The 23,950-nt window shown below is 39.8% G+C and overlaps 3 protein-coding genes across 4 annotated transcripts; 2 read left to right on the forward strand and 1 right to left on the reverse strand.

Moving 5' to 3' along the window:
• Positions 1–7,281: 7,281 nt before the first annotated feature.
• Positions 7,282–9,961, forward strand: scg2b (secretogranin II b). The gene is made up of 2 exons (XM_087810609.1): positions 7,282–7,424; positions 7,597–9,961. Exon 2 carries the CDS (start codon positions 7,614–7,616, stop codon positions 9,309–9,311), a length of 1,698 nt encoding a protein of 565 aa, XP_087666735.1. The 5' UTR covers positions 7,282–7,424; positions 7,597–7,613; the 3' UTR covers positions 9,312–9,961.
• Positions 9,962–9,989: 28 nt separating this feature from the next.
• LOC148063365 (AP-1 complex subunit sigma-3-like) lies at positions 9,990–16,561 on the reverse strand. 2 transcript variants are annotated; one of them, XM_087810610.1, is made up of 6 exons: positions 16,416–16,561; positions 13,929–14,107; positions 12,360–12,468; positions 12,146–12,283; positions 10,423–10,484; positions 9,990–10,292 (listed from the first exon to the last, which is right to left on the reverse strand). In XM_087810610.1, the coding sequence occupies exons 1-5, from the start codon at positions 16,416–16,418 to the stop codon at positions 10,443–10,445; spliced, it is 471 nt and encodes a 156-aa protein (XP_087666736.1). In that variant the 5' UTR covers positions 16,419–16,561; the 3' UTR covers positions 9,990–10,292; positions 10,423–10,442. The 2 variants fall into 2 exon arrangements, with proteins under 2 accessions (XP_087666736.1, XP_087666737.1); XM_087810611.1 differs by lacking the exon at positions 10,423–10,484.
• A 155-nt stretch (positions 16,562–16,716) lies between these two features.
• Positions 16,717–20,986, forward strand: LOC148063366 (dehydrogenase/reductase SDR family member 12-like). Its single transcript, XM_087811216.1, has 10 exons — positions 16,717–16,893; positions 17,796–17,929; positions 17,990–18,072; positions 18,133–18,228; positions 18,306–18,387; positions 18,944–19,005; positions 19,139–19,243; positions 19,371–19,461; positions 20,577–20,714; positions 20,787–20,986. Exons 1-10 carry the CDS (start codon positions 16,838–16,840, stop codon positions 20,951–20,953), a joined length of 1,014 nt encoding a protein of 337 aa, XP_087667342.1. The 5' UTR covers positions 16,717–16,837; the 3' UTR covers positions 20,954–20,986.
• Positions 20,987–23,950: the final 2,964 nt, after the last annotated feature.

The raw sequence follows: 23,950 nt of genomic DNA on the forward strand, positions 1-23,950 counted from the left end.
CGTTGTCCTGGTGCTCTGTATCCTCCACATCCTCCCTCGTCTGCTGACGTCAATGACTCTCTGCAGACGCTGACATGTACGCTCGGCCTTCCACTCACAGAGGTGAGTCACAGCCGATGGTTCCAAGCTCAGGGGCGTCAGACTTCCATCATACTGAGTGGGATCCACAGGTGAGGATCCATAACGGATCTTGTTAGACCTGGACCCCAGGGGCTGGATGGAGAATAGTCTTCGATTTCACATTTTCGATTCATATTCCGTATATCAGTGGTCCCAAACCCATGGTCAGGGGACCTTTACCTGCCCATGCTGCATTTGTTTCAGGGCCACACAGTAAGAGAGTTATATAATATATGGTCTTTCAAGCCAATACTGTCTCACAATGTTTTATTTTGAAAAAAAGGTTATATTTTCTCCGAAGTAACATTTGATTCTTTACACGTCAAAGCGTTTATTTGAGTCGAGTTTACTCACAAAACCTGTAAACTTTAAAGTTTTAACCTCGACTAAAGAATATAATACCGACGTCAAAGTGGGGGATTCTTTGATGTGATTTTAGTTGAATTAGTCTCATTAGTTTAAAAACAAAAATGAAGTTAACTACAACTGGGTACCAGTGCTGTAGAGACAGCACTGGACTGTAAAGGTCCCCTGAATGAGTTTATGGAATGATAGTTGATGAACTAGTTCATATTTTGGTTCATATTTTTTCATTTTTATATGACAACTTTAATGTACGAGTCACTTTGTATCTAATTCTATTTATATCTATGATTCCATTATATACTGTATTTCACAAAAACACTCTACTCTAACATAATACTGACAATAAGTGTAAAATAGTTCATGATATGACAATTTTCGACTTGACAGCTTCTATTATATGGATGAGAGCATTTCCAACTAGTGATGAAGCTTCATGGATCAGTGTCATGTTGTTAAGAGGTCAGTAGGTGGCACCATCAGTTTAAGAATGATGTGATGTTTCTTTAGAACAATTGTTCAAAACAAAGGAAAATAGTGCAGAGACCGCCATCTAGTGGACTCTGAAAATAATGATACGGCTTCATGAAGCTTATACAGACCGTTATTATTTCTATTCAATTTTATTTAAAGTCTTATCATAACAAAGTTATCTCAAGACACTTTACAGTTGAATTAAGACTATAGTGGAGAAAGGAAAATCAGATCCAGCAACTCAAAACACTGTGCTGTGAGCTATAGCGAGGAAAAACTTCCTTTTAGAAGGCAGAAACCTCGAGCGGAACCTGACTCATTGTTGACGGCCTCCTGCTTTGACCGGCTGGGAGGAAGGATGTGGGGGTAGACGGATGGATATGGAGAAAAGTGAGGGAGGATGCAGTGAGAGAAAAGAGGAGAGTGTAGGAGAGTCCATGGAGGTGCTGGAGAGAACTCAGGATCTGATGACGTGATGAATGTAATGCAGAAAAGAAGGATACACAGAGCTTGGTGTCCAGCAGCATTCTCAGCCTATAGCAGCTAAGATAAACAGAAAGGCTTATTATAGGCTTTATAGAAAAGTTAGGTTTTAAGATTGTTTTTAAACATAGAGAGGGTGTCTGCCCTCCGGACTGAAGCCGGTAGTTGGTTCCACAGCAGAGAGGCATGAAAACTGAAGGCCCTGGCTCCAAATCTACATTTAGAGATTTGTGGTATAACTAAAGATCTGAGTTTAAGGATCGTAAGGTCCTAGAGGGTTGGTAAGTTTGGATTAAATCTTTAATGTATGTTGGTGCTAGACCATGTAAGGCTTTATAGGTTAGGAGAAGGATTTTAAATTGTATTCTACGTTGTGTTTGTGACCCAAGAATTGGGTGTTTTTGAATTGTCTCTTTTGGTATTTTATTGTTGTGTACTGGTTTTGAAACTTTCTGCTATTTTGTTCGTTTTCTGTAGTTTGTGTGCATGTGTAACTGCTTGTGTTTAATTACTTTTAGTGCATTTTGTTTGTTTTGTGCCGTAAGTGTTGTCTTCTGTTTACTGGTAATGTCCTGAGTAAATGTGTGTACTGTGTGTAGATAAAAGTTTTTTTTGTTGTCGTTTTAATATGTGTGTTGTGTGTCGACACCCTTTGTTACGTCTCAACAAGTGTGAGTTGATCTTTATGTGTGCAGTTGAAAACTTGCTATTCTGCACACAAAACCAGTCCTTTGTTAGTTTTGGGACCAAATCGGAGCGAAAAAAAATCGCCTGTCGCTTCTCAAAACTATTAAAAGAAAGAATAAAAATGTTTGGGCAGTGGAGGTGAAGTCATTAAAAGATGGCTCCCACGGCTTCTCTCTGACATTTAACATAAAGCTGGACCTTCATTACCTTATTATCCTTCAAGCTCCTGTCGGGATCGAGCGCTCCTCATTACTGCCTCTCACTTCTAATGGCCGCCACAAAAACATGGCCGCTTTAATCATCTGAATCCCTCCTGTGTGAGGGGAGTGTTTGCGGCGCAGATGGGGAAGAAGCCGCTAATAATCTGGTTATAGGAGGCTTGAATGTATAACGCTGGAGGAGAACGCCGCGAGGCTGCGTCGCCATGGAGACCATGGTCGAAAAAAAAGGTGAGCCATGACAACGGATGTGCCGCCTTATGATGCGTTGAAGTAGTGAGGGAGGAAAATAAAGGGATGGCCTCGACTTCATCTATTCAGCGTCCAGGAGACGGTGATGCAGCGTGTAAATGGCTTTTCATCCATGAAAGACTTCAAGGTTTTCTTTTTCTCCTTGAGGCTTGAAGGAAGCCTGGGTTCTGCTTTAATTGAGTAGGCTTTGTATTGATAGCATCCAGGTGTTAGCCTCTAGTTAGTTTTTTTATCGGGTATAAAAGTATCGGAAGTACCAGGGCCAATGCAATACTGCCACTCCCAAAATGAGACTTTAGTTATGACTAAGATTGTACTCAAAGATTTATTGTGTGTACGATGGATTTTGCACATACAAAAATGTTCAGTGTGTATAGTTTAATTAATATATACTGTTAGTAGAAGGTTCTGGGGGGAGCTTTCAGCATTTTTTCAACGGAATTCATTTCCTTGTTTAATGTTTTATGTTTTCAGTGTGAATTTGGGTCATTTTTGTCATAGTTGTACGTGTTAGTTTATAAATTGGCTCCATTCTAACTATATAATCAAAGCTCTATAAAGTATCTTTACTTTCATTGGCTGCAGTTTGGGGCCCCTGGTCTAAGGTGTAGTCTGAAATAGTTTATGATTCTTTAGATAATTCAATGAAATGTGTTTATTTTTTTTCTTCATCTAGCTCATCTTCTCCCCCTTCTCTATTTTCTTCTTTCCATTCTTATTTGACTTCTCTTTCTACTTCTTTTTCCACTCCACTTTCTTCCTCTGTCTTCTTATTCATATCCTTCATCATATATTCATCGACCTTTTGTTCATCTTTGTAATTTTCTTCTTATTAGTTTTCTTATTTATCTTTCTCCTCCTTTTTATTTATCTAAGTCCTATGTTTTCTTTGTCTTATTACTCCACCTCTTATATATCTTCTTCCTCTTTTTTTCTTCCCCTTTTCCCCCCACTTTCCCCATCTGTGCTTTTAAAATTCTTTGGGTTTTTTCTTAATAGTATTTCTTCGTATACCACGTGTTTGTGTTTATACCAGTTGTGTTAGTGGCATCATCCTTGATTATTTGTCTTTGTGTGTTTCAGTGTTACATTTGTGTGAAAATATTCAAGCTTAATTATTTGTTTATGTGGACTTATATTCAGGGATATTCTTTTCCTAGCCAGTGAACATTTCCTCATGACTTGTGCAGCATAAACATGTGTGCGTCTGTTGTAGGATTGTGGATGTTTTTTTTTGCTGTTGTTTTTTGTGAATCACGTTTTCTGAGTGATTCTTTTTTGTGTGTGTTTGTTTTGCTCCAGTCTACAGCCTTCTAATCAAAAAGAGGCGTGTTTACATTTTAAGAATTAACCCCCCCTGACCCCCCGAGCCTGAAGCCCAATATTTCTGTAAATATTGAATCAGGATCGGATCAATGCTTTCCAATGAATGAGCTCAGGTGAGTAAACGCTCAGGCGTGTTACAGACAACGATCAAACTCCGGAGCGTCACACGGATGACTCACCCGCGGATGAATGTGTTGCCGTGGCAACGATGAGACGCTGTTAATTATTCCATCACCAATTAATCGAGCCTCGTCTCTTCAGGTTTCTTTACTAACCGCCTGTTTGAATACAAACTCCCACGATTGAAGCGTCCCCAGTGTTTCATTACAGAGTAAAAAAACATGCTGTGATTGTTTGTGATTCATGTTGAGCTTGTGTTTGTGGTGAAGACAAAGGATGATTTGAAGAAGAAGAAAAAACTAAGTCATCGTATTAAAACACCTGTTAATTCCAAACAATCCTAGTTAAAAGTTTTCTAGAAATCCATTAAAAACAGTAGATAAAATAAAATGTAGTTCTGGATGAATCTCGGATAAACAAGCAAAAATAGCTGATAAAGTTGTGAACGTTTGAATGAAATATTATTGATTGGACGATGCTAGAAAAGTTTCATCTGGATTACGTATTGTTTATTGATCGTCACCCACTCGTATGGCCTCTCACTGCTGCTGCTAACGCGCTTGCTACGTTCAGAACTAGCTTAAAAAAGAACTTGATATAACAAAGAAATCATGCAATTGTATTAGCCAAATTTTGCTATCGCTAGGTTAGCTTGATAACAGGTTAGCAACTCGGGTTGGATTCTCTCTTAAGAAACTTTTACGATGAAAGCAAATAGATTTGTTGTTCGTTTTGAATTATTATATTTTAAATATATACAGAGTTTTTAAAAAAGAAAATCAGATTGGATCCTTGGCAGGGGTATGCACTCTGTCAGTGATTTTCTATCATTTTGAAGAGAGAGGAGTGCAAATCTTTTGGGACATATTTTTGGCAGTTTAAGCATCTGTTCAAGTTGACAAAATCCTCATTTTCGTGGGCGAGAAAAACATGGTTTGTATGGAACGACGCGCACTGACAGCGCTACAGTCTCAGGAGAGAAAATCAAACTCTAAGCCGTCAGCAAGTCTCAGAGGCCGATTGCACCAGTTAAAACAAAAGCATTTGTTTGCCTCTGGACCCCGACAGAGTCTGATCCAGTTGAAGACGCAGCTGAGGAAATATGCTGACCACTTTCCTCCTTTGTTGTTGTGATGCACGAGCAGCTTCACACGTCACAAGCTACGGGTTATTTTTAGTAAGCGGTGCAACCAGGAAACAACTGACGTCAGGAAATCACGTGAGATCAATCAGAATCTCTTTCACCTTAAACAATAGAGTCGCCCACAAATAAAAAACACTTCAGCTCGAAAACCTGATCTGATATTTCTCCTGCTCGCCGTTTGACTCCAGATGAGAATCATGCCTGGTTCTTAATGTGTTTTAATGTTGCCGTTTGAATGATTGATGACGGCGCTGGGGAGGAGTCGACCTTCTGGAAGTGCTGCAGTCCCTCCGAGTATAAGAATGTTTTCTGAATGAGCCGTGATGTCAGAGAAGTGACGCTGGAGGATTACGCAACACTTCCTACACCGACTCTCAAGAGTTTTCTTCAAGCTTGTTTTTTGCAAGATGGTAAATAAAGTCTGAATTCATGTTCATACCCTGATCAACCTTAACTATATATAGACATACTGTATATCATTTTGTTTTACCGTTGCTATGTAACAGTAGAAAGTGCGTAATTAGAGACTATTATTTTATTGTCTTCTTCCTTTTGTTCTTTTTTATCTATTTCTCCATTCGTATTCTCCTCTACTTCCCATTATTGTCTTAACATTTTCTGCTTCCTCCTCTTGCTTCATGTTTTCTTGTGTCCTTAGTGTTGAAGACACTCTTTATCTTCTTCAATCTACTTCTCTTTATATCTTCCTCTATTTCTTCTCGTCTTCTGCATTCTTCTTCCCCCTTTTACTTGTTCCTTGTTTTCTTTTTCCTATTTTTTTGTTTCTTATTCCCCATCATCTACATTATCTTGTCCCCTTTTTTCATTTTTTTCTTCCAACTACTCTGTCTTCTCTTTCTTCTTCACTTTCTTTTCCCACACGTTCTTCCTCTCCATCTTATTCTTCTCCTTCCTGTTCAACCTTTTTTGTCTTTGTGATTTTATTTAATTATTATTTCCTCTACTTTTATTAGATTTTCTTCTCCTTTTTCCTTTTTTTCTTCATTTTCCCCCCCATCTAATCTTCTTCCATCATATTCTATACAATGGTTCTATACATCTCCTTCTCTTTCCCTTCTTTTTTTCCCCCTTTTACTTGTTCCTTGTTTTCTTTTCCTATTTCCATTGTTCCTAATTCTTTATTTTCTCCTTCAAAGTACTGTTTGACTACATTTTCTTCCTTTTCTTCCTTCTCCGACCTGTTCAACCTTTTGTTTGTCTTTGGGATTTTCCTTTTATTAGTCGTCGTATTTTTCATCCTCCACTCCTTCTTATTTATTGTAGTCGTGCTCTTTTTCTTTTTTTGTCCCCCCGCCCTTATATTATTTGTCTTCTTCCTCTACAGCAGCTTCTTCTTCTTCTCCTCTTCCCTTTTTTCCCTTCATCTTCTTTCATCACATTATCCTTCCTCAACTTCATTTCAATCTCCCAATATTTATTCTCCTCTTCTCGCTTCTTCTTTTCCACTACAACTCGTTCCTTATTATATGTCCCTTATCCCTTCTTTATTTTCTTCTTCCAACTCTTCTCTCTCTTTTCCTACTCATTCTTCCTCACTTCTTATTCATCATCTTCCTGTTCAACCTTTTTGTAGACTTTGTAATTTTCCTTTTACTATTCTTATTATTTTTTATTCTTTATCTTAGTCCTTCTTCTTCTTCTTTTTTACCCCATCTTTTCATTTTTATAAACAGTGGATCATTGTCTGAATCAGGGGGAAGCGATTGTTAATCTACTCACACAATGTAATATACACAATAATTGGGGACTTTTTAAAGGAATGTGGCTTCGTCTTTGCTGCATCTCAGCCTGTGAGTCATCCCTGAGGGTTAACTCTTCCCACTCCAACCATCCTATGATTTATTTTGTGATCGAAAACTGTTGATAACGGAAGAAAAAAGACTGTCCCTCGGAATATATATATATAAATAAATGCGTGTTGATATAATATCTGAAATAAACTCAATAAAAACCCATCGATCGGCAGTGGAGAACTGGGCGGGCGCAGTGCAACAGACGAGCTATTTTTAAAAGAGTCTCTTTTTTTTTTTCATGCTAAAAAACCTGAATCATTTATAGGTGGAGGACGAGGAGCGGCGGCTGCGTGCGTGGAGCGATGACGCGCTGGTCAGGTGTCGAGTCATATAGCGAGGGGAGCTGTCCTGGTGCTGAAAACACCAGAGCCTCTCCGAGAGATGCGACACACCTCCACTGCTGTCTGAGCGTTATTACCAAAGGTAAGAGATCTGTTATTAATATAATAGTGTTTATGTTTTTTAGTATTAGGATGTTTTTTTAAATCCGCTGTTGCCCATAACAACAAGCGGGTGACTCATCCGCGGGTGCGAGCATCACCGAATCAAAACAAAGGTTGTTTTTTTTTATTGACATTTCTGATCTTTCTTCCAGGTAATACATAGCCTATAATGCTGCATTTTCACCACAAGTTGCCCGCCGGGTTGGCTCTGCCGCTGCTCGCGCTTCTCCTCCTCCATGCGTGCGCGGTGCAGTCCGCGTCCCTTCCCCGACATTACAGGCTCCGAGGCGGGGAGAGCGAGCCCGCCTACCCGCCCAGCCCCGACATGGTCAAAGCCCTGGAGTACATCGAGAACCTGAAGCAGCGCAACAGGGCTCGACCCGAGCAGGCGGATTACGACGAGGTGGACAAGTTTCGGGTGTTGCTCCAGCTCGCGGCCTCCCAGCAGCAGCAGCAGGACCAGGATCCGGGCGCGCGTCCGAAGCCAGACGTCACCGCCGAGCAGCTGATGCAGGCGCTGCTGAGGTCCCTCCAGGACCCCGCCGCCCGGGAGGCGGCGTCCGCGCCCAGGAACGACCGCCGAACTCACCGCCACCGCGCCAAAGACCCGGAGACTCCCGCGGGCGATTACGGTAACTTCCCGAGGGCGCACAAGAAGTACCCGCTGATGTTCGAGGACGAGGAGAACGCGGAGGCGGCCAAGCGGGCGACGGAGGACCTGGACGAGCAGTACACCCCTCAGAGCCTCGCCAACCTGCGCTCCATCTTCGAAGAGCTGGAGCGGATGCCCATCGGTCCCGGGCAGAAGAGGAACGCGGAGGAGGAGGAGGGGGATGGCGGGGATGAAGAGTGGGTCCCCGTGGAAGAGAGGGAGGAGACGGAGGAGGTTGTCAACGGGAGTCATGAAGAGGTGGCGAGGGCGCTCGGGGAGGAGGAGGAGGAGATGCAGAGGCGGGAGAACCAGGAGGAAGCCGACGATGACACCAAGATGGTCGACTACTACCTGCTGAAGGTCCTGGAGATGAGCGATCAGACCCAGAAGAGGGAAAAGACCGGGGAGCAAAGGAAGAGGCTCATTCGACCCTCCATCGTTGACCCCCGGGCTTTGAAGGAGCTGCTGGAGCTCTCCCTGAAGCTCCACGTCCCACCGCAGGATCTCATCGACATGCTGCTCACAGAGGAGCTCAGGAAGCTCCATCGCAACCCTCAAGCCTCCTCGACCCGGTACGTGACCGGCCCGGCGCCCAAGGTCAGGTACTACAGCCGGAGACTGCCCCTGAAGAGCAAGACCACCGCCCCCGAGGATATGGACCGGGAGGACTTCTTGGACATCATCGGGGTGGAGACCATCAGCAATGAATATCCGGTGATCCAGAGGCCCATGAAGACTTCACCACCCGTGGCAGCGGCCAACCCAGCGGTGAATTCCGGGGTGGCAAAAATAGCAAGTCCATCCGGGCGCAGAGAGAACCTCTTCTTATCGGAGCTCAACAAGATGCCCTTCAAACGTCAATCCGACGACGACGGGGACGATGGAGACGACGTGGAAGACGAGGTGACCACTTACCTGGCCGCGAAGATCCTCACCGAGTACCCCAACACCATCGCCAAGAGGGACACCCAGGCCCAGATGAAGGGGCAGTTCCCCTACGACCTGTACGAGCGGGCCATGAAGGAGTATCTGGGCCAGTCGGACTCGGATAAGAGACCGCTGGCGAAGAGGGAGGCCGAGGATGCCACGGAGGAGGAGGAGGTCAACCCCACCGACACGCAGGAGAAGGAGGAGGCCGAGAAGACTTCAGCCCCACAGACCATGATGGAAGGAGTTGAGACGGATCACCGCGAAAAAAACGCAGCTGGGATGTAGATCGAAACCTCCCCCCCCCCACCAGGACCCATTTCCCGCAAAAGGCGCACGAAAAAACCCTAAATATATTTATTTAATTATAAAGTTTGGTGTGATCTAGTTTGCCAGTTTCTATAATATGAACCATAACCGATATAACCTGGTGAAAGTAACTCTGCTGCAACGGTGATGTCATAGAATGTATGGAAAAATAAAGTGTTATGACGCGAATTGTAAATTGACAGTTAAAATACTCAGTGAGGCTCTGAGGTATTTTTAGTATGATAATATTTTGCTGCCAGTCAATTTGCCAAAAAAAAAAAAAAGGAAATGTCAATTTACTAAAAGTGTGGATTGTATAAGATTTTTTTTAATGTTAGGGCCACACGCCGGGGCCAAGAGCGAGTGTTGTGGTGACTCGTGATATATTCAGGGTTAGTGACGATGTTGTTATTCCGGATACTTATTACTCAGTCTGAATATTGGACTGTCGCTTGCCTTCCGAACCCTTTCATACTGCAGAGCTCTGTGTTGTCGGCCTACCAGTGGTTGTGTCATGTGACGCTCATTTTTAAAACCATTTTGTACATGTTCAACAATGTGTGACCAATCACAGATGAATAAAGCATCAGCGGTACTATTTTTCTTCTTTGCTGAGTTGTTGCCTTTTTCACCCCCGAAAAAAAACAAAACAACATGTACCAAAATACAAGTTTAATAAAAATTTACAAAACTGTAATCATCACTCAAAGTCGCCATGGTTACCTGTCCTAAAATACTAATAAATGAACAATCCCTTTTTATTAACATTTTCCTAATGTCTTATTTCGACTCACACAATTCAAACAGCTATAAACAAATATCTTAAAGGCTCATAAATAACATGAAGAAGGCCACTTTTTGCTTGAAAAACATTTCACACCATGGACTTGACTCCCAGTGTGTCATTGACCTCCACTTGTGACGTTAAAACGCAGGTTTGGCCATGTACTCCTCCATCGTCTGCAAACGAAGAAGAAAAGGCTTTTTAGCTTCTCTATCGACTCCCTCGGCATCACGTCAGAAATGTTAAGATAACCTGTGAAAAAAAAACAGCGACACACACAAACTAACACAAGCGTGAGCATCTAACCTTTCTGTCCATATTCAAGGTCATCCAAACAGCTCCACCTCAAACCACTCACTGTTGCCATCCTGAAGCGATAATGGTCAAAATGAATAAAGAAGACTACAACTCCTCAAAATACAAAAGTCCAGCCCATCATCAAAGTGTTAGTCGGCCCGACTGAGAAGCACAGAGCGACACAGCCCCGGGTTATCAACCACACAACCATAGAGCAGGAAGGGGATCAGCCACGACACTACTTTCCAGCAAATCTGTCTCTCACTCCCTTCCAAAGAGAGAGAGAGAGAGACTCAAACACACAAAGGTGAGGGAAACACAGCAGCAAACCCCAAATCTTGACTAGTAGCTACAAGAGAAACGCACACCAGGGATTCAGCGACACAACTTGATTGGATGATTGTGACGCTGACTTCCTGCTGCCAAGTTCACAGCAAACTATCAGATTTAACAGGTCCCACCTGGATTACGGAAGCCTTTTTGATGGGTTTAAAACTGCTTTAGAAGTATTTATGTTACATACGTAAAACAGAATCGCCTCTATCGCACATCTCTATAACACGACTAAAAAGTGATCATTATTTTGCCTGTGAATTCATATTTGCGTTTAACATTATTATAATTTAAATGAAACTTTGAAAAGTAGATGAAACTAATGACACTTGATCTAAAAGTCTTAAACCCACTGGGTTTTAAAAGGACAAATATATTTATTTACACTTGTCCTGTTCAGAGGCAACAGTAAAAGGGTTAAATACTGGTTTCTAAAGATCAAATCAAATCCCAGAAATTATTTAAACTCATGTGTTACGTTTCACGTAGAAATGTGAACCTAACAGTTTGAGCTAGCCTTGCATTTATTGGCTGATGCTAGCTAGCTAGCTAGCCATTTTCCCCAAACTCGAATCTTGAATCATTTCTAGATTTAAGTTAAATAATAAAGTCATTAACCAGTAGTGATGGTCAGATGAAGCTTCATGAAACAGTGTTATTATTTCCAGAGTCCACTAGATGGCGGTCTCTGCACTATTTACCTTTGTTTTGAACAACTGTTCTATTGAAACATCACATCATTTTCAAACTGATGGCGCCACCTACTGACCTCTAACTGTTTCCTGAAGCTTCATCGGACTATCAGTAGTTCCCAGACAAGATTATTTTAGTTATAAACCGGTGCTAGCTAGCATCGGCTAACAAACAATGCTCAAACCGCTTGGTTTTAAAACTCTACATTTCTGGATGAAACGTGAAACACACAGTCTGTAGTTACTTAACTTCGTTCTTGTGAAACATAGATTTAAACCATTCACAAGAAGAAATGAAAACTAGTGATGGTCTGATGAAGCTTCATGAAACAGTGTCATGTTGTTGAGAGGTCAGTAGGTGGCGCCATCAGTTTGAAAATGACGTGATGTTTCATTGAATCGGTTGTTCAAAACATGATAAATAGTGCAGAGACCGCCATCTAGTGGACTCTGAAAATAGTGACACTGCTTCATGAAGCTTCATCGGGACCATCACTAGTGAAAACCAGGTGATTGACCAAGATGATCAACTCAGGGAGGGACCTTTAAATATGCCACACAACGAATCACACTCTACTACCAGAGCAACAACCCTACCCCCTCCATGATTGTCTTGCAACAGACACCACATGCACACACACCACATCAAGCTCCTCACAAGCTGCTGCTCAGTGGCTCAAGTGTGCGACGCTCGCTCGCGGCCTCACCTCCTGCAGCATGTCCGAGGCTTCGATGGATCGGTTCACCACCTGTTTGGACGTCTCCTGTATCTCCCCGCCGATGAGGAACTCATCCAGTATAAAATAGGCCTTCTCGAAGTTAAAGATGATGTCCAGCTCGCACACCTGCGGGGTCACAGTCGCCCCAGTCAAAACAAAAGTTTATCTTGTGTATATATTTTTTGAGACGGTGCATGAATACATTGCCAAAGTATTTATCCAGCAGCTCCACGTATCGGTGAATGACTTCCAGGCCGAGCAGCTCGTTCTCGTCGTTCTCTATAGCCAAGCAGAAGTATAAACTCGCGTATCTGTGCGAGAGGAAAGTTGAGGTCATTTGTTTGCACAAAACAGATAAATATTCTTAAAGAAATCCCAACTAAAGATCTATGAAGGTAGATTCGGTTCTTTACTAGTCAATAACAGAAACGTTGCTTCAATCAAGAAAGAAAGTTGATTAATTCCAAAAAAAGGTAAAAGTAAATGATTTTTTTGTGAAATTGAAAACGTTTTGTGTTTTTTTACGGACATGAAACAATTAAAAAAAAAGTTTTTCTTTTATATGAAAGTATTTTTACAATTAAAATAGTTTTGTATTGAATCAACTTCAGTTTGATTGAATAATAAAGAAACAAATCTACCTCCATATAAATCCACGAATCCTAATATTTATACTACGAAGCAAAAGCAAATCTGATTGGCCGATGCACTTGATGCAAGTTTGAAACGGTTGATGGATAAAGTGGTGTTTAAATTATATTAAAAAATGTATTTACAAGACAAAGATAACACAGCCGAACACAAAATGCCATTTTTAACGTTTTTATAATATCGTGGGAAAAGATTCCAACATCTAGCCACGCCCACTGTCACTGTCACACCTGTTCCGAATTAAGGATCACTCGGATAGAACTGAGTGACAAAGGCTTGTAGACTAAAAGAAAAAAACACTCTGAGCTCCAGAAAGAATCAAGAAAAATGAAAAATCTATCAAAGAAGGTTATGAAGCCGTTTATGAAGTTTTTATTCCCCAGAAAACCAAAGTGAGGATCACAAAAGGAGAAGAACAGTGGTGAACTTTTCCAGGAGTGAACTGATGACCAATGTCCAGAGAAGTGCAGGCGTCAGTTCCTGCAGTTAAGGTAAGAGTTTTTGACTAGACGATAAGAAAAAGAACATGCATGATATGGCCAAAAAAAAATTGTTTTTATTGCCATTTGAATCATTACTATTTATCAGGATTTTAGTATCAAGTCTCATTTCATTTTGCGTAAATATGGCTTGAAGTTACCGCTCTTCACTTGTTATTTCAAGCAGTTTTACAAAGTATGTAGCGTGTGGTGGCCCCCTAGTGGTTGGCTGACCACTGGTTAAACCAAGACTTTGTAAGATTGCACTATTTTAAATGAAATGATCGCAGATTATCAGGATTGTTTAATCGTGGAAGCCCAACTCAGGATCAACATTGTGTATTGCAGGATAATTGATAAATTGAATTGGCCCTAAACACTCAAATGTGACTGAATTATTAAAGTTCTGCAAAGTTAAGAGGGCCTAAATTCCTCAACAAGACTCATTCCAGGTTCTCATAAACACCCCGCAAAACTTCATTTTGTGTTTACTTGTGTTATCTTTGAGAAATAATTCTTGAATCTAACAAATGGAGACATAATTTTCCACACACTACCCCTTATCCATTCCATTCACCACAACTTTAAACATGGACTAGCTGTTTCTGGATGTGTGCAAAAAAAAAAAGGTCAAAACCCACCGCTTATAAATAATCTTTAGGTCTTTCCAGTGCAGGAAGTTACAGGAGCGTGGTTGCCGTGCCAACACCATAGTGGTCATGTCCCTGATGATTTTCTTCTTCTCACGCTCCTGCAGTGGCGTGAACCATTTCTGGAGACGTAGCTTCCCCTGGCGACTGAAGAGCAGCAGGAAGCGCATCTGGCCAGAGACACAAACGCCGTCACGTCAGACCAAGTACATGTATGATTTGTTTTCTCATGGAAATAGTGACAGTGCTTTATTAAGTTTTGCTGACGAGGCACGTAATGACGGGCGATGATTCATTTAGGATGGGCCACATGTGGAAGTGAATGGTATGTAGGTTAATATCTTTTGACAATAAGTTCAATATTAAATGTGGAAAAGGCAGGTTACTCACCGAACATAAAACATTATTTTTAAATAGAACAAAAAGTGTGGATTTCTTCAGAAAAATATTAACTTTTAAAAGAAAATGTCAATGAAAACGACAAAGTAAATCCATGCCAGACTTTTACCTGATTATTATGATTGTCTATTTATAGTATATCCTTTATGATTAGATGTCATTGTATAACTTGATTATCATTGATTATTAGATGTGGATTTTTGGTTAATAAATTTAATAAGAATGTCTTTTTTTTAAATAGATGGAATGTCAAAAGCGAAAAAACCTACATAGCCATAAATGGCTTGATAAACGAGGAAAACAACATAATAATGATATATTTTAATAATGCATTAAGTTTGGAAGTTGTGACCCCTTTGATTGCACTCCTACTAAAATAATAATAATAATAGTATTAAAATCCAAAAGTTTAACCTGTTAAAGACTTTAAGCAAAATGAGCTTACACAAAACAGGTTTGAACAGGTGACTAGTAAACTCTGGTTTCTGTTGAAGCTTTACATTTAAGTCAACAATTAACCTGTTTAGTAACTCATTGAAAGGTGAGGCTGAAAAACATGTACACTAGTTTATTACATGTAAATATGCCTCTTAAAATAAACGGATGAATCTGAAACATGATCATCCAACCATGAATTAATGTAGAAAATCCTATTATGTTCATGAACAGGTTAAGGTTTCTTTGTTCTTTCTGTTCCTTTGAAAATAATTACAGTTTCACCATTGTTTAATTGGATCATTAACTTGTTTAACCTTGAATTTAAGAGTACAGGTACAGGTAACTACCTAACTATTATTTACCAAAGATGCGTCTTTCTCTTCCCTTCATAGGTAATATACTAGTTTCACTTTTGGCTTTGCTTCACACCGTTACCTCACATCTAATGACAAAACTTAAATACTCCACTAAGAGTCGTTTAAGAAATGTTTATGGATCTTGGCCTTAGATTTTAATTTTCAAAACATCAATACTCAAGCTTTAATTTAAATCATACAAAATTCCAAAACATAGGAAAGTTACTATTGTATTTAAAATTTAAAAACAAAAGGTCATTTATATCAAGCAGGACCAAGAAGTTTTTTGTTAAGTAATTAGGAAGAAAACAGGCAAAAACAAACCAAATTCCAAAACGGTTGGAAAGATGCAAACAAGATGCAGATGTGGGTAGACCTAAGGAAGCATTAGATTAACAATTAAATATCTTAGTCTTATTGAGTCTCTAAAACTGGAAAAAAAAATGTTTTACCTACATTTACTTTTAAGTAAGAAGAGCTTCTTTCAAACCAATTCTTGGCATTTCTCTCTCAAATTTCCTCACATTAATTAATTTGTTTTTTTAATGAAGATTTCTTTCTTGTTACACTTTAAACTGTGTCCTTGTCAGCACATTACCTGCCTGACTTCAACGTGCTCAATGATTCACCGAGCATTAACGTGAACGTGAACCTAGTAGATGTGTCGTTGTGTAGATGTGTCTTTATGAAGACGTGTTGAATATTTGGGCTTATTTATGAAGGAACTTGCTCTAACAAGAGTGACTATTTCGATTGGATTATTACCTGTAATACAAGTTTTATGAGAACCCTTTTTTTTGTTGTTACATTACACACTGAACACCAACTGAGAAGTAGGATCGAGATTCACCGCTAGGGGGAGCTTTGTATCAATACACTACAATGTGTACTTTAAAAAGTACTTTAATTCTATAAGATAATATTCGGAAAAACATCCAAAAAATAGGGATTTAATTCAGGCTAAAGGGATGAGAAGGACCAAAAACAAACACAAAGTGTGAGCATCAAAAGTGACTGAACCCGTTTCCGGAGAGGTCGAGCTACACCTTTTACTTCCGCCTGTCGCTTTAAGTTACTTTACTATAAAATACGACTGTTGACAATTCGTTAAACTACCGCAACTTAATAATAAGCGATCATTACTGGTTATAACGCTCTGAAAGTGACGTATTTCACGGTGAAAATGGACGGTTTCACCGCCTGTCTGCGACAGCAGGTGCACCAGGTAGACTCGACCTGAGAAAATGACGTATTAATAACGCGGTCATGCGCAATAAAAACTTACCATATTGACGCTTCGCTGAGAAACTGTAAACAAGATCTGGAAAATAGATTAAAAAAATATGCACTTTAACCCTTACAAAGGGTCACTAAGTCCAATCGAACGCATCTCTCCCGTCGTCCAGTCTCGTCAGTTCGGGTGAAAGTTGTTTAAACTCCGCCCCCCCTGCAGCGGGCGGTGCTTACTGCTCAGCGCACCTGGAGGGACGACTGGAAGGTTCAAACTGTCACGTGACGCTATTTTTTTCAATGAATGGAACTCGTCGAGCTGGACGGACTGGTTCTTGTTGTAGTTGCTCGTCTCGTCGCCAGAGGTCGCTCGCCCGCCCGGACCTCATCTGGTGAGAATCATCCGAGACTCGGTGGATGTTTGTGCGGCTGCGAATATATAAACAAAAAGAATAAACTTCATTTTGATGCGGAAACATGTCGATGTATCGGAACGCATTGTGGTTTTTGAATGGACTCCATCAATATACGAGGTCAGTCTAAATATTTTCTCAATACTTTATTTCTGAAACTGTCCGCAAATTTGACGTTTAAGTCATGGGAGTGAAAGTATAATTTCCGCAATAAATCTGTCGGTAAATATTAGGAAACATGTTTTTTTTTTAGTAGTTTCCTACTTATTTTCTCATATTGATAAAGATTAAAAAAAAAACTTTATTGATCCCTCTAGAGGAGGCACACAGCAACACAAACGATAGATCATAAAGGAACAATAACAAGAACAAAGTTTATATCGGTAAAAAAAAGAAAGAACAAGATGATACAATCTAAGTCTAAAGATAAAGAACATAGATCAAACAAAAATGACAAAGACAAAGGATACAAAGATTAACGTAGAATTTCATCATCTTTTCGCTCCACTCCTGCCCCCAAACTCAGAATTAAACAGCCCAATAGCACTAGGAATGAATGAGTCCCTGAGTCTATTAGTGTTGCATCGTGGGAAGGAGTGAATAAAATATTATCACTTTCTTTTAAATAAAACATGAAACTAACTACAGATTCGTTGGGGAAATCGAAGCATAACTAAGTTTTTCTTATGAAAGTACATTTTTGCTTTGTCATCGTAAGAATGACTCACTAGATGCTGCTGTGGATGGTACCCACGATACACTAAAACAAGAGTGTACAGGTCTATGTAGGTTGTATTTTTGACTGGCTCGTATATTCAAAACTTTATCCACTGTTGCAGCCTTACCTTCCAAATGAATAAAGCTCATAATCAAGACCTGAAGAATTTATTGAGGAATTCAATGACCACCCTGTTGTCGACAATATAAGAAACATGTATATAGAGTTTATTGAGAAAGAAATAGAGCTGCTTTTAGGCAACAATAAATTGTTTAAATTTCCATTTTTGTTTATTAATCTTCAGGAAAGGCTATGAAAAAGCCTCCAGGGACTTTGAGCCTCGCGACCTGGACGTGTCTGTGGTGGGACGGTCGTTCATGGTCACCGGAGCAAACAGCGGGATTGGCAGAGCCACTTCTTTGGCCATCGCCAAAAAAGGTAAACGATTAAAAGTGATTTTTAAAGTGATTTTGAATCTTCACATGTATTCATCTACAGGTGGGAGAGTTCATATGGTGTGTCGGAATAAAGTGAAGGCCGAGGAGGTCCAAGCAGAGATCGTTGAGTCGACTGGGAACACCGTGAGAAATCAAGCAATGCTTTTGTTTGTTTGTTTTAAACCTTGTTCTTGTTCTTTACAGGAGGTCTACGTCCATATTCTGGATCTGTCAGAGACCCGAAACGTTTTTTTGTTTGCCGAGGCCTTTAAGAATCAGTATCCATCTTTGCATGTGCTGGTAGGTTTGCTATTTAACTCATCTTTTTAATAATAAAATCAAACAAGGGTTTTATTATTTGCCTTATTGTGTGGCAGATAAACAATGCTGGATGTATGATTCACGAGAGACAGGTCAACGAGGAGGGGCTGGAGAAGAACTTTGCCATTAATACAATGGGTGAGATCTATTGTATAGAGAGACACATAAATGTATTTATTTAATGTTATGACTGTTTTTTATTTGTTCAGGCTTTTCCTTGATTTTCTGGAACTCCAGAAAATATGTTGTTCTGGGTGTTATCTTGACCTTTTAAGTATATATTTTATTGAGTATTATTTAAGGGCTTTGGGACACTGGTCTGGAAAAGCGCTCTAAAAATATTACTTACTTACTAACACATTTGAATTTCGATTGAAGTTTATATAAAAAAAATGATTTAAGGAAGAAATAAATTGTATAATAAAACATATTTTAGCCAATTGGATAGTGTTTTTTTTAAATATTTATTGATCAAATACAAATAATACAAAATATATTGAATATTTAATCGTAGTAAAATTAATATAGAACTTAAAAAACGTATTGTGTATGGTGTAGACTTTTTATCAGTGACCCCAAAATGGCTTTGTTATAAACTTGAGTTGTATATGGATTTATTTTACAATAAGTATGTTTGAAAAAAGAAGAACTAATCACAAAGATGAAAAAACAAGGATCTCTGTGACATCCACAGGGATGTACCTCCTCACCCAGGGCCTCATCCCACTTCTGCAGAAGAGCCGGGATCCACGAGTGGTATGAAGTCACACACAAACACACACACAGACCAACAATCGCCTTGTTGATTTCGTGACACAAGGCCACTTGTGTAAGTTGTGATGCGGCTGTTTGATTGAGAACTGGGCCTCCATTCTTTCCTGCATGTTAGATCACTGTGTCCTCAGGAGGCATGCTGGTCCAGAAGCTCCGAGTCGATGACTTGCAGTCGGAGACGGGACCCTTCGACGGACTGATGGTCTACGCCCAGAACAAGGTGGGAACTGTTTCACGCAATGAGGTCATGTGCGTATTCAATCATATCAGTCATGGTTAGATGAGAGAGAAACTCTTACATATAATATAAAAAAAGAATCATCTGAGCTCTTTGTTGTTTCTTACAGAGACAGCAGGTGGTGCTAACAGAGCATTTGGCCAAATCTCACCCTCTTATCCATTTCTCTGTGATGCATCCAGGCTGGGCAGATACTCCAGGTGATGACTCTTTATATATAATATTGTAAATATTTACTAGTCCCATATTCTATTGCAACTGAAGCTCCTGCAATTACTCGATTTTTTTATTTTTATTAATATTTTTCTTTAACCACTATGATCAATAAAGTTTTACCTTACCTTACCTTAATCTCTGGGTCAAGGTGAGAACAACAAATGTGTTTGTGGTATCCCTTGTTTTGTCTCAGGGTCACGGTGACTCAGAGACAAAAGGAGGGATAAAATAAATCCTAAAATAGGAAAGTATTTTTCTTTTGATATTATTTTCATTATTTATGCGGCACTTATGAGCACTATTAAAATGATTTGGTCAAGTTCGCAGACAACAACGGGTCCTGGAGACATACGGATCATGAAGGGATTTTAGGGGGTGGGGGAGTCAGCCAGGGTGAAGGGTGATGGTGGGGCAAGACTTTCCTGAAGTCGACGATCATCTTCACTGTTTTCTGGGCGTTCAGCTCCAGGTTTTTGCTGAGTCCAATGAGGGTGGTGTCATCTGCAAACTTTATTTTGGTTAAACGGATTGATGACTGGATGTGCAGCAGTTGGTGTAGTTAGTAAGTAAGTAATAGTTGTAAGCGCCTTTCTAGACCAGGGTCACAAGGGTGCTTGAACAATCAAAAGCAATAGCAGTACAGGGAGAAGAACCAAGGGGAAAGTACACAGTGTTGAGGGTCAGATTGTCCGAGACATTATCCTGAGCCTCACATCTGGCTCCAGGTCAATCAGAAAAATATATTTCCTTATTTTCACTTTTCTTTGTGAAATATCTTGTTTCCCAACATTAAATGGAAGTAAATGTAAATAGTTTTTGCCTTTATTTGTCTTCAATTACTTGGTTACTCCATAGTTTATTTGTGTATTATATACAAATACAACGTTGTTTTATATTGTCAATGCATAATAACAATGTCCTAATTCGCATCGTTTAAGCTTTTTTTTTCTTTCTCAATGCATTATTTTTTCTATTTTGGCTTGACGGCCCCTAACAAGTATCACAGTATATTATGTTGCCTCTTATGAAATCGTACTCCCCACTCCTGATCCTGGTTTTAATATAAAAACGATGGATAAAGTTTTTTTTTTTTTTCCAGCTGTTTCAACATCAATGCCTCAGTTCCACCAGATGATGGGTGAGAGGCTGCGTACCGTAGAGCAAGGCGCTGACACAGTAGTCTGGCTGGCTCTGTCCAGGTCTGCTTCCAGAACCTGCACCGGACAATTCTTTCAAGGTGAGCGCCATTCCTTTTTTTATGTTTTCACTTCCCTCGACTATTTCTGACAACAATCCTGCATTTCTTCAGATCGTAATCCTGTTCCCACTCACCTACCACTGGCCTGGACTCACAGTTCTGCAGAGGAGATAGAAGTTTTCATGGTTCAGGTGGAAAATCTAGCTAAGGCGGTCCAGTCACGCGCTGAGATAGAACTTAGTGGTCCTCTGAGTCCTTACAAACCACAGCTGGTCTAGAGCTGAAGTCCTGAGTATTCACAATAAATTCAATATTAGGATGAATTTCTGATTCTCAATGGTCATGTTTTTTTTGGTGAAGTGTTTGACATCATTTGAAGTTGTTTTTGATCACAGGGAGAAGTTTTATATCTACAAGGTTTTAAGTGTTTTTTCTTAAATTCTAGGTGGCTGGAATTCAAAAGTAATGTTCATTGAACATTTTTAGATATTAGATTTTACTATTTTCCCATTCAAAATCGTGTACAAGTACTTTATATGTATATAATATTAAATTTTATTTCATTGAGTGCAAAACTTAAAAAAAGTACTGAAACGAAATGTTTAAATGTGTTTTGCCACCATACTATGGCGAAGGATTGCTGCTTAAAAAGTAGAGAAAGAAACTTTTTTATTATTATTCTGAAATACTTATCTACATCATTGTCAAATAATTAAAATATGATTTGTTTATAAACCTAATTGAAATTGACAAAACATTTGTTAAATAAGCAAATATGCCCATGCAGGCTTTAACACGCATTAATGTCTCTGAAAGGATAAAAAGACTCGACTTAGAGGTTCTTCAAAGGAATCCAGTGAACATGAGAGGCGTTAAATGTCGACCAGAACATCAAAGTGCTACTTGTGCAACATCAAAGTTTGACCAGAGGGTATATGAAGACGTGCAGTCTTTTAACCAAATACACCGAAGGAATATAAACAAGGGTTTGTTAAAGTCTCTGATCAACATTTGGGGGTGCTGGGACGATGTCGAACACCAAGAAAGGACAGCAGCCAAAGGATGGAAAAACATGTCCCCACCCTGGGAACCCTATCTTTTCCTGCATGTTTGTCCCTCCGTCCAAAGAGAAGATCGCACAGAGATGGGCCAACCCCCAGAACATCCTCTACAGGACCAGTTCCAACGAGTACGGTCGACTTCCTTCGACAGCGGAAACTGCACCGTCGACCTATCGTCCCAGATCGTACAAGTTCTCCAAAGCCTTGGCCAAGTGTGGGATGTACGAGGAGAACTCCTTGAACACGGCCATCGACAAAACCAAAGTGTGTGACTTTTCTAACTTGAAGAAGATCATGCAGTGACGCATGCGTGGAGAAAAGCAGGCCCAGAATCACAAGCGGTTGAACTATTTTTTCCAGAGAAACAAGGGGCAGACTTTAAATTTTTTCTTAAAACTTTGAGTATACAAAAGAAGCTAATGACAATGCAAGCTTATCTTTTTTTTTTTTAATACGATTGGAACTTCATTCAGTGTTTTGAAATAAAGGGAATAAAATGGAATAAGAAAAGGGAAGAAAAGGACTACTTGAGATGAAATAATCAGTACATTTCAAGAAGGAATAAAACAAAGTAATAAAGCCGTGTTGGATTCCACTGGAGCTTGCGTTTGACTTCCTGGACTGGATCATATCAAGATATTCCAGAAGAATAATAACTTCATAATAAATGTGGATATTAGAGCTACCTGAGTTGTGTCTGTTTTTATTAAAATGAAACATCCTTTTTAATAATCAGTTTAAACAAAATGGTCTTTTCCTCAATATTTTGAACTGTGATAATCTAAATTAGTTGAACTTGCAATACAATATATATATTTTTTATAAAGTATTAGGAGAGAACCCCTACATTAAAAACCACTGCGGTTTGAATATTTGAAATGTGAAATACAATTCTTGGCTCACGAACATCCGCTTAGTCTTGTTTATACAAGAGAGAAATATTTCGATTTTACATGAACAAATCCCCTCCTTAATTCCATTAATCTTAAATTTTAATCTAGCACACAGGGTACTCATACCAGCATTTCAACGTTGAAACAATTTTTAATATACGTTTTCGAAATAGCTGCGATCATATTTGCAGACTTACGCCGAAATCTCGCGAGAATCCGCGAGATCACACCACAGGTGCACCAGCTAATCCCCGCTTCACACAACACTTTTGTAAGTACGTTATGGTGAAGAACTGAAGATATTTAATGCCAGTTAAAGACATGTTTGCCGTTAATGTAATGTCTTAGTGGGTCATAGTCTGTCTTGAGCTTCGGAATTGTTGTTTTAAACGTTCAAAAGGTAGCGTTTGTTTTGTAAAGTGGTTTTCAAAGACAGTTTATGCAGAAGTGCTGTTTATTTTCCGACCAAATGAACTACAACTGTTTACTTGCTCAAGTTTATTATGTTTTTGGTGTTTGTAATCCTTGAACCAAACCATGTCATGTCTGTTTTTCAATTTTATTTGAAGACGGTTGATGACGACAGAGTTTGTTTGAGAAAACGTGATGACGTCAACAAATATTTTTTTTCTTGCTTTTCAGTGGATTGTCCGTTTTGTCCAAAAGTGGCGGATGTGCACAGAGCTGGAAGACTCCATATCGCCTCACGGTCATCACAATGCTGTCTAGAAGAGAGAACACGCCATCCAAACACGTGTAAGTGCATCAACTATTCATTATGTTATGGAGCTCAGATTATTGAATAAGACATGCAGAGATAAGACTGTAACTACCTTTGCGTTCAACAGTCACAACGGGTACTGTTGCAATCTTCCGTAGACAAGTCCCGGGTTCTCTTCTCAGGCCCAAATTCTCCAGTTCCAGTCGTCTGATTTCTGACCGCATAACCCGGACCACCTGGATAAGCTTCTCACGTCTTTCCATAGTATACGCCTTCAAAAGTAGGCGGCTAATTTAATGGTGAAAACTTCCATTAAACGTCCATCTTCTTTTCGCTGCAGCTCAGTATTCGGTCCACAAGGCAACCAGGTGAAAGCAACACTCTTGTTTTCTATTGATTGTGTGGTCACGTGACTAGATAGGTGTTCTTTCTTCTAAGTGCCCTGTTGCCCCCCACTTTCTTTCCTCCTGTTAAAAATTCATTAACTCTGTCAGTAAAAAACAACAATGGGACTTCAGAGAGGCGTAGCATGTGGTCTAGTTCAATCAGGATCTTTTTTTTAATTTGGACTTTCCCTTGAAAGCCATTATTAAAGGAAAC

Source organism: Callionymus lyra, chromosome 16 (genome assembly GCF_982586985.1).
Source record: "Callionymus lyra chromosome 16, fCalLyr1.hap1.1, whole genome shotgun sequence".
Lineage (NCBI taxonomy): Eukaryota > Metazoa > Chordata > Actinopteri > Syngnathiformes > Callionymidae > Callionymus > Callionymus lyra.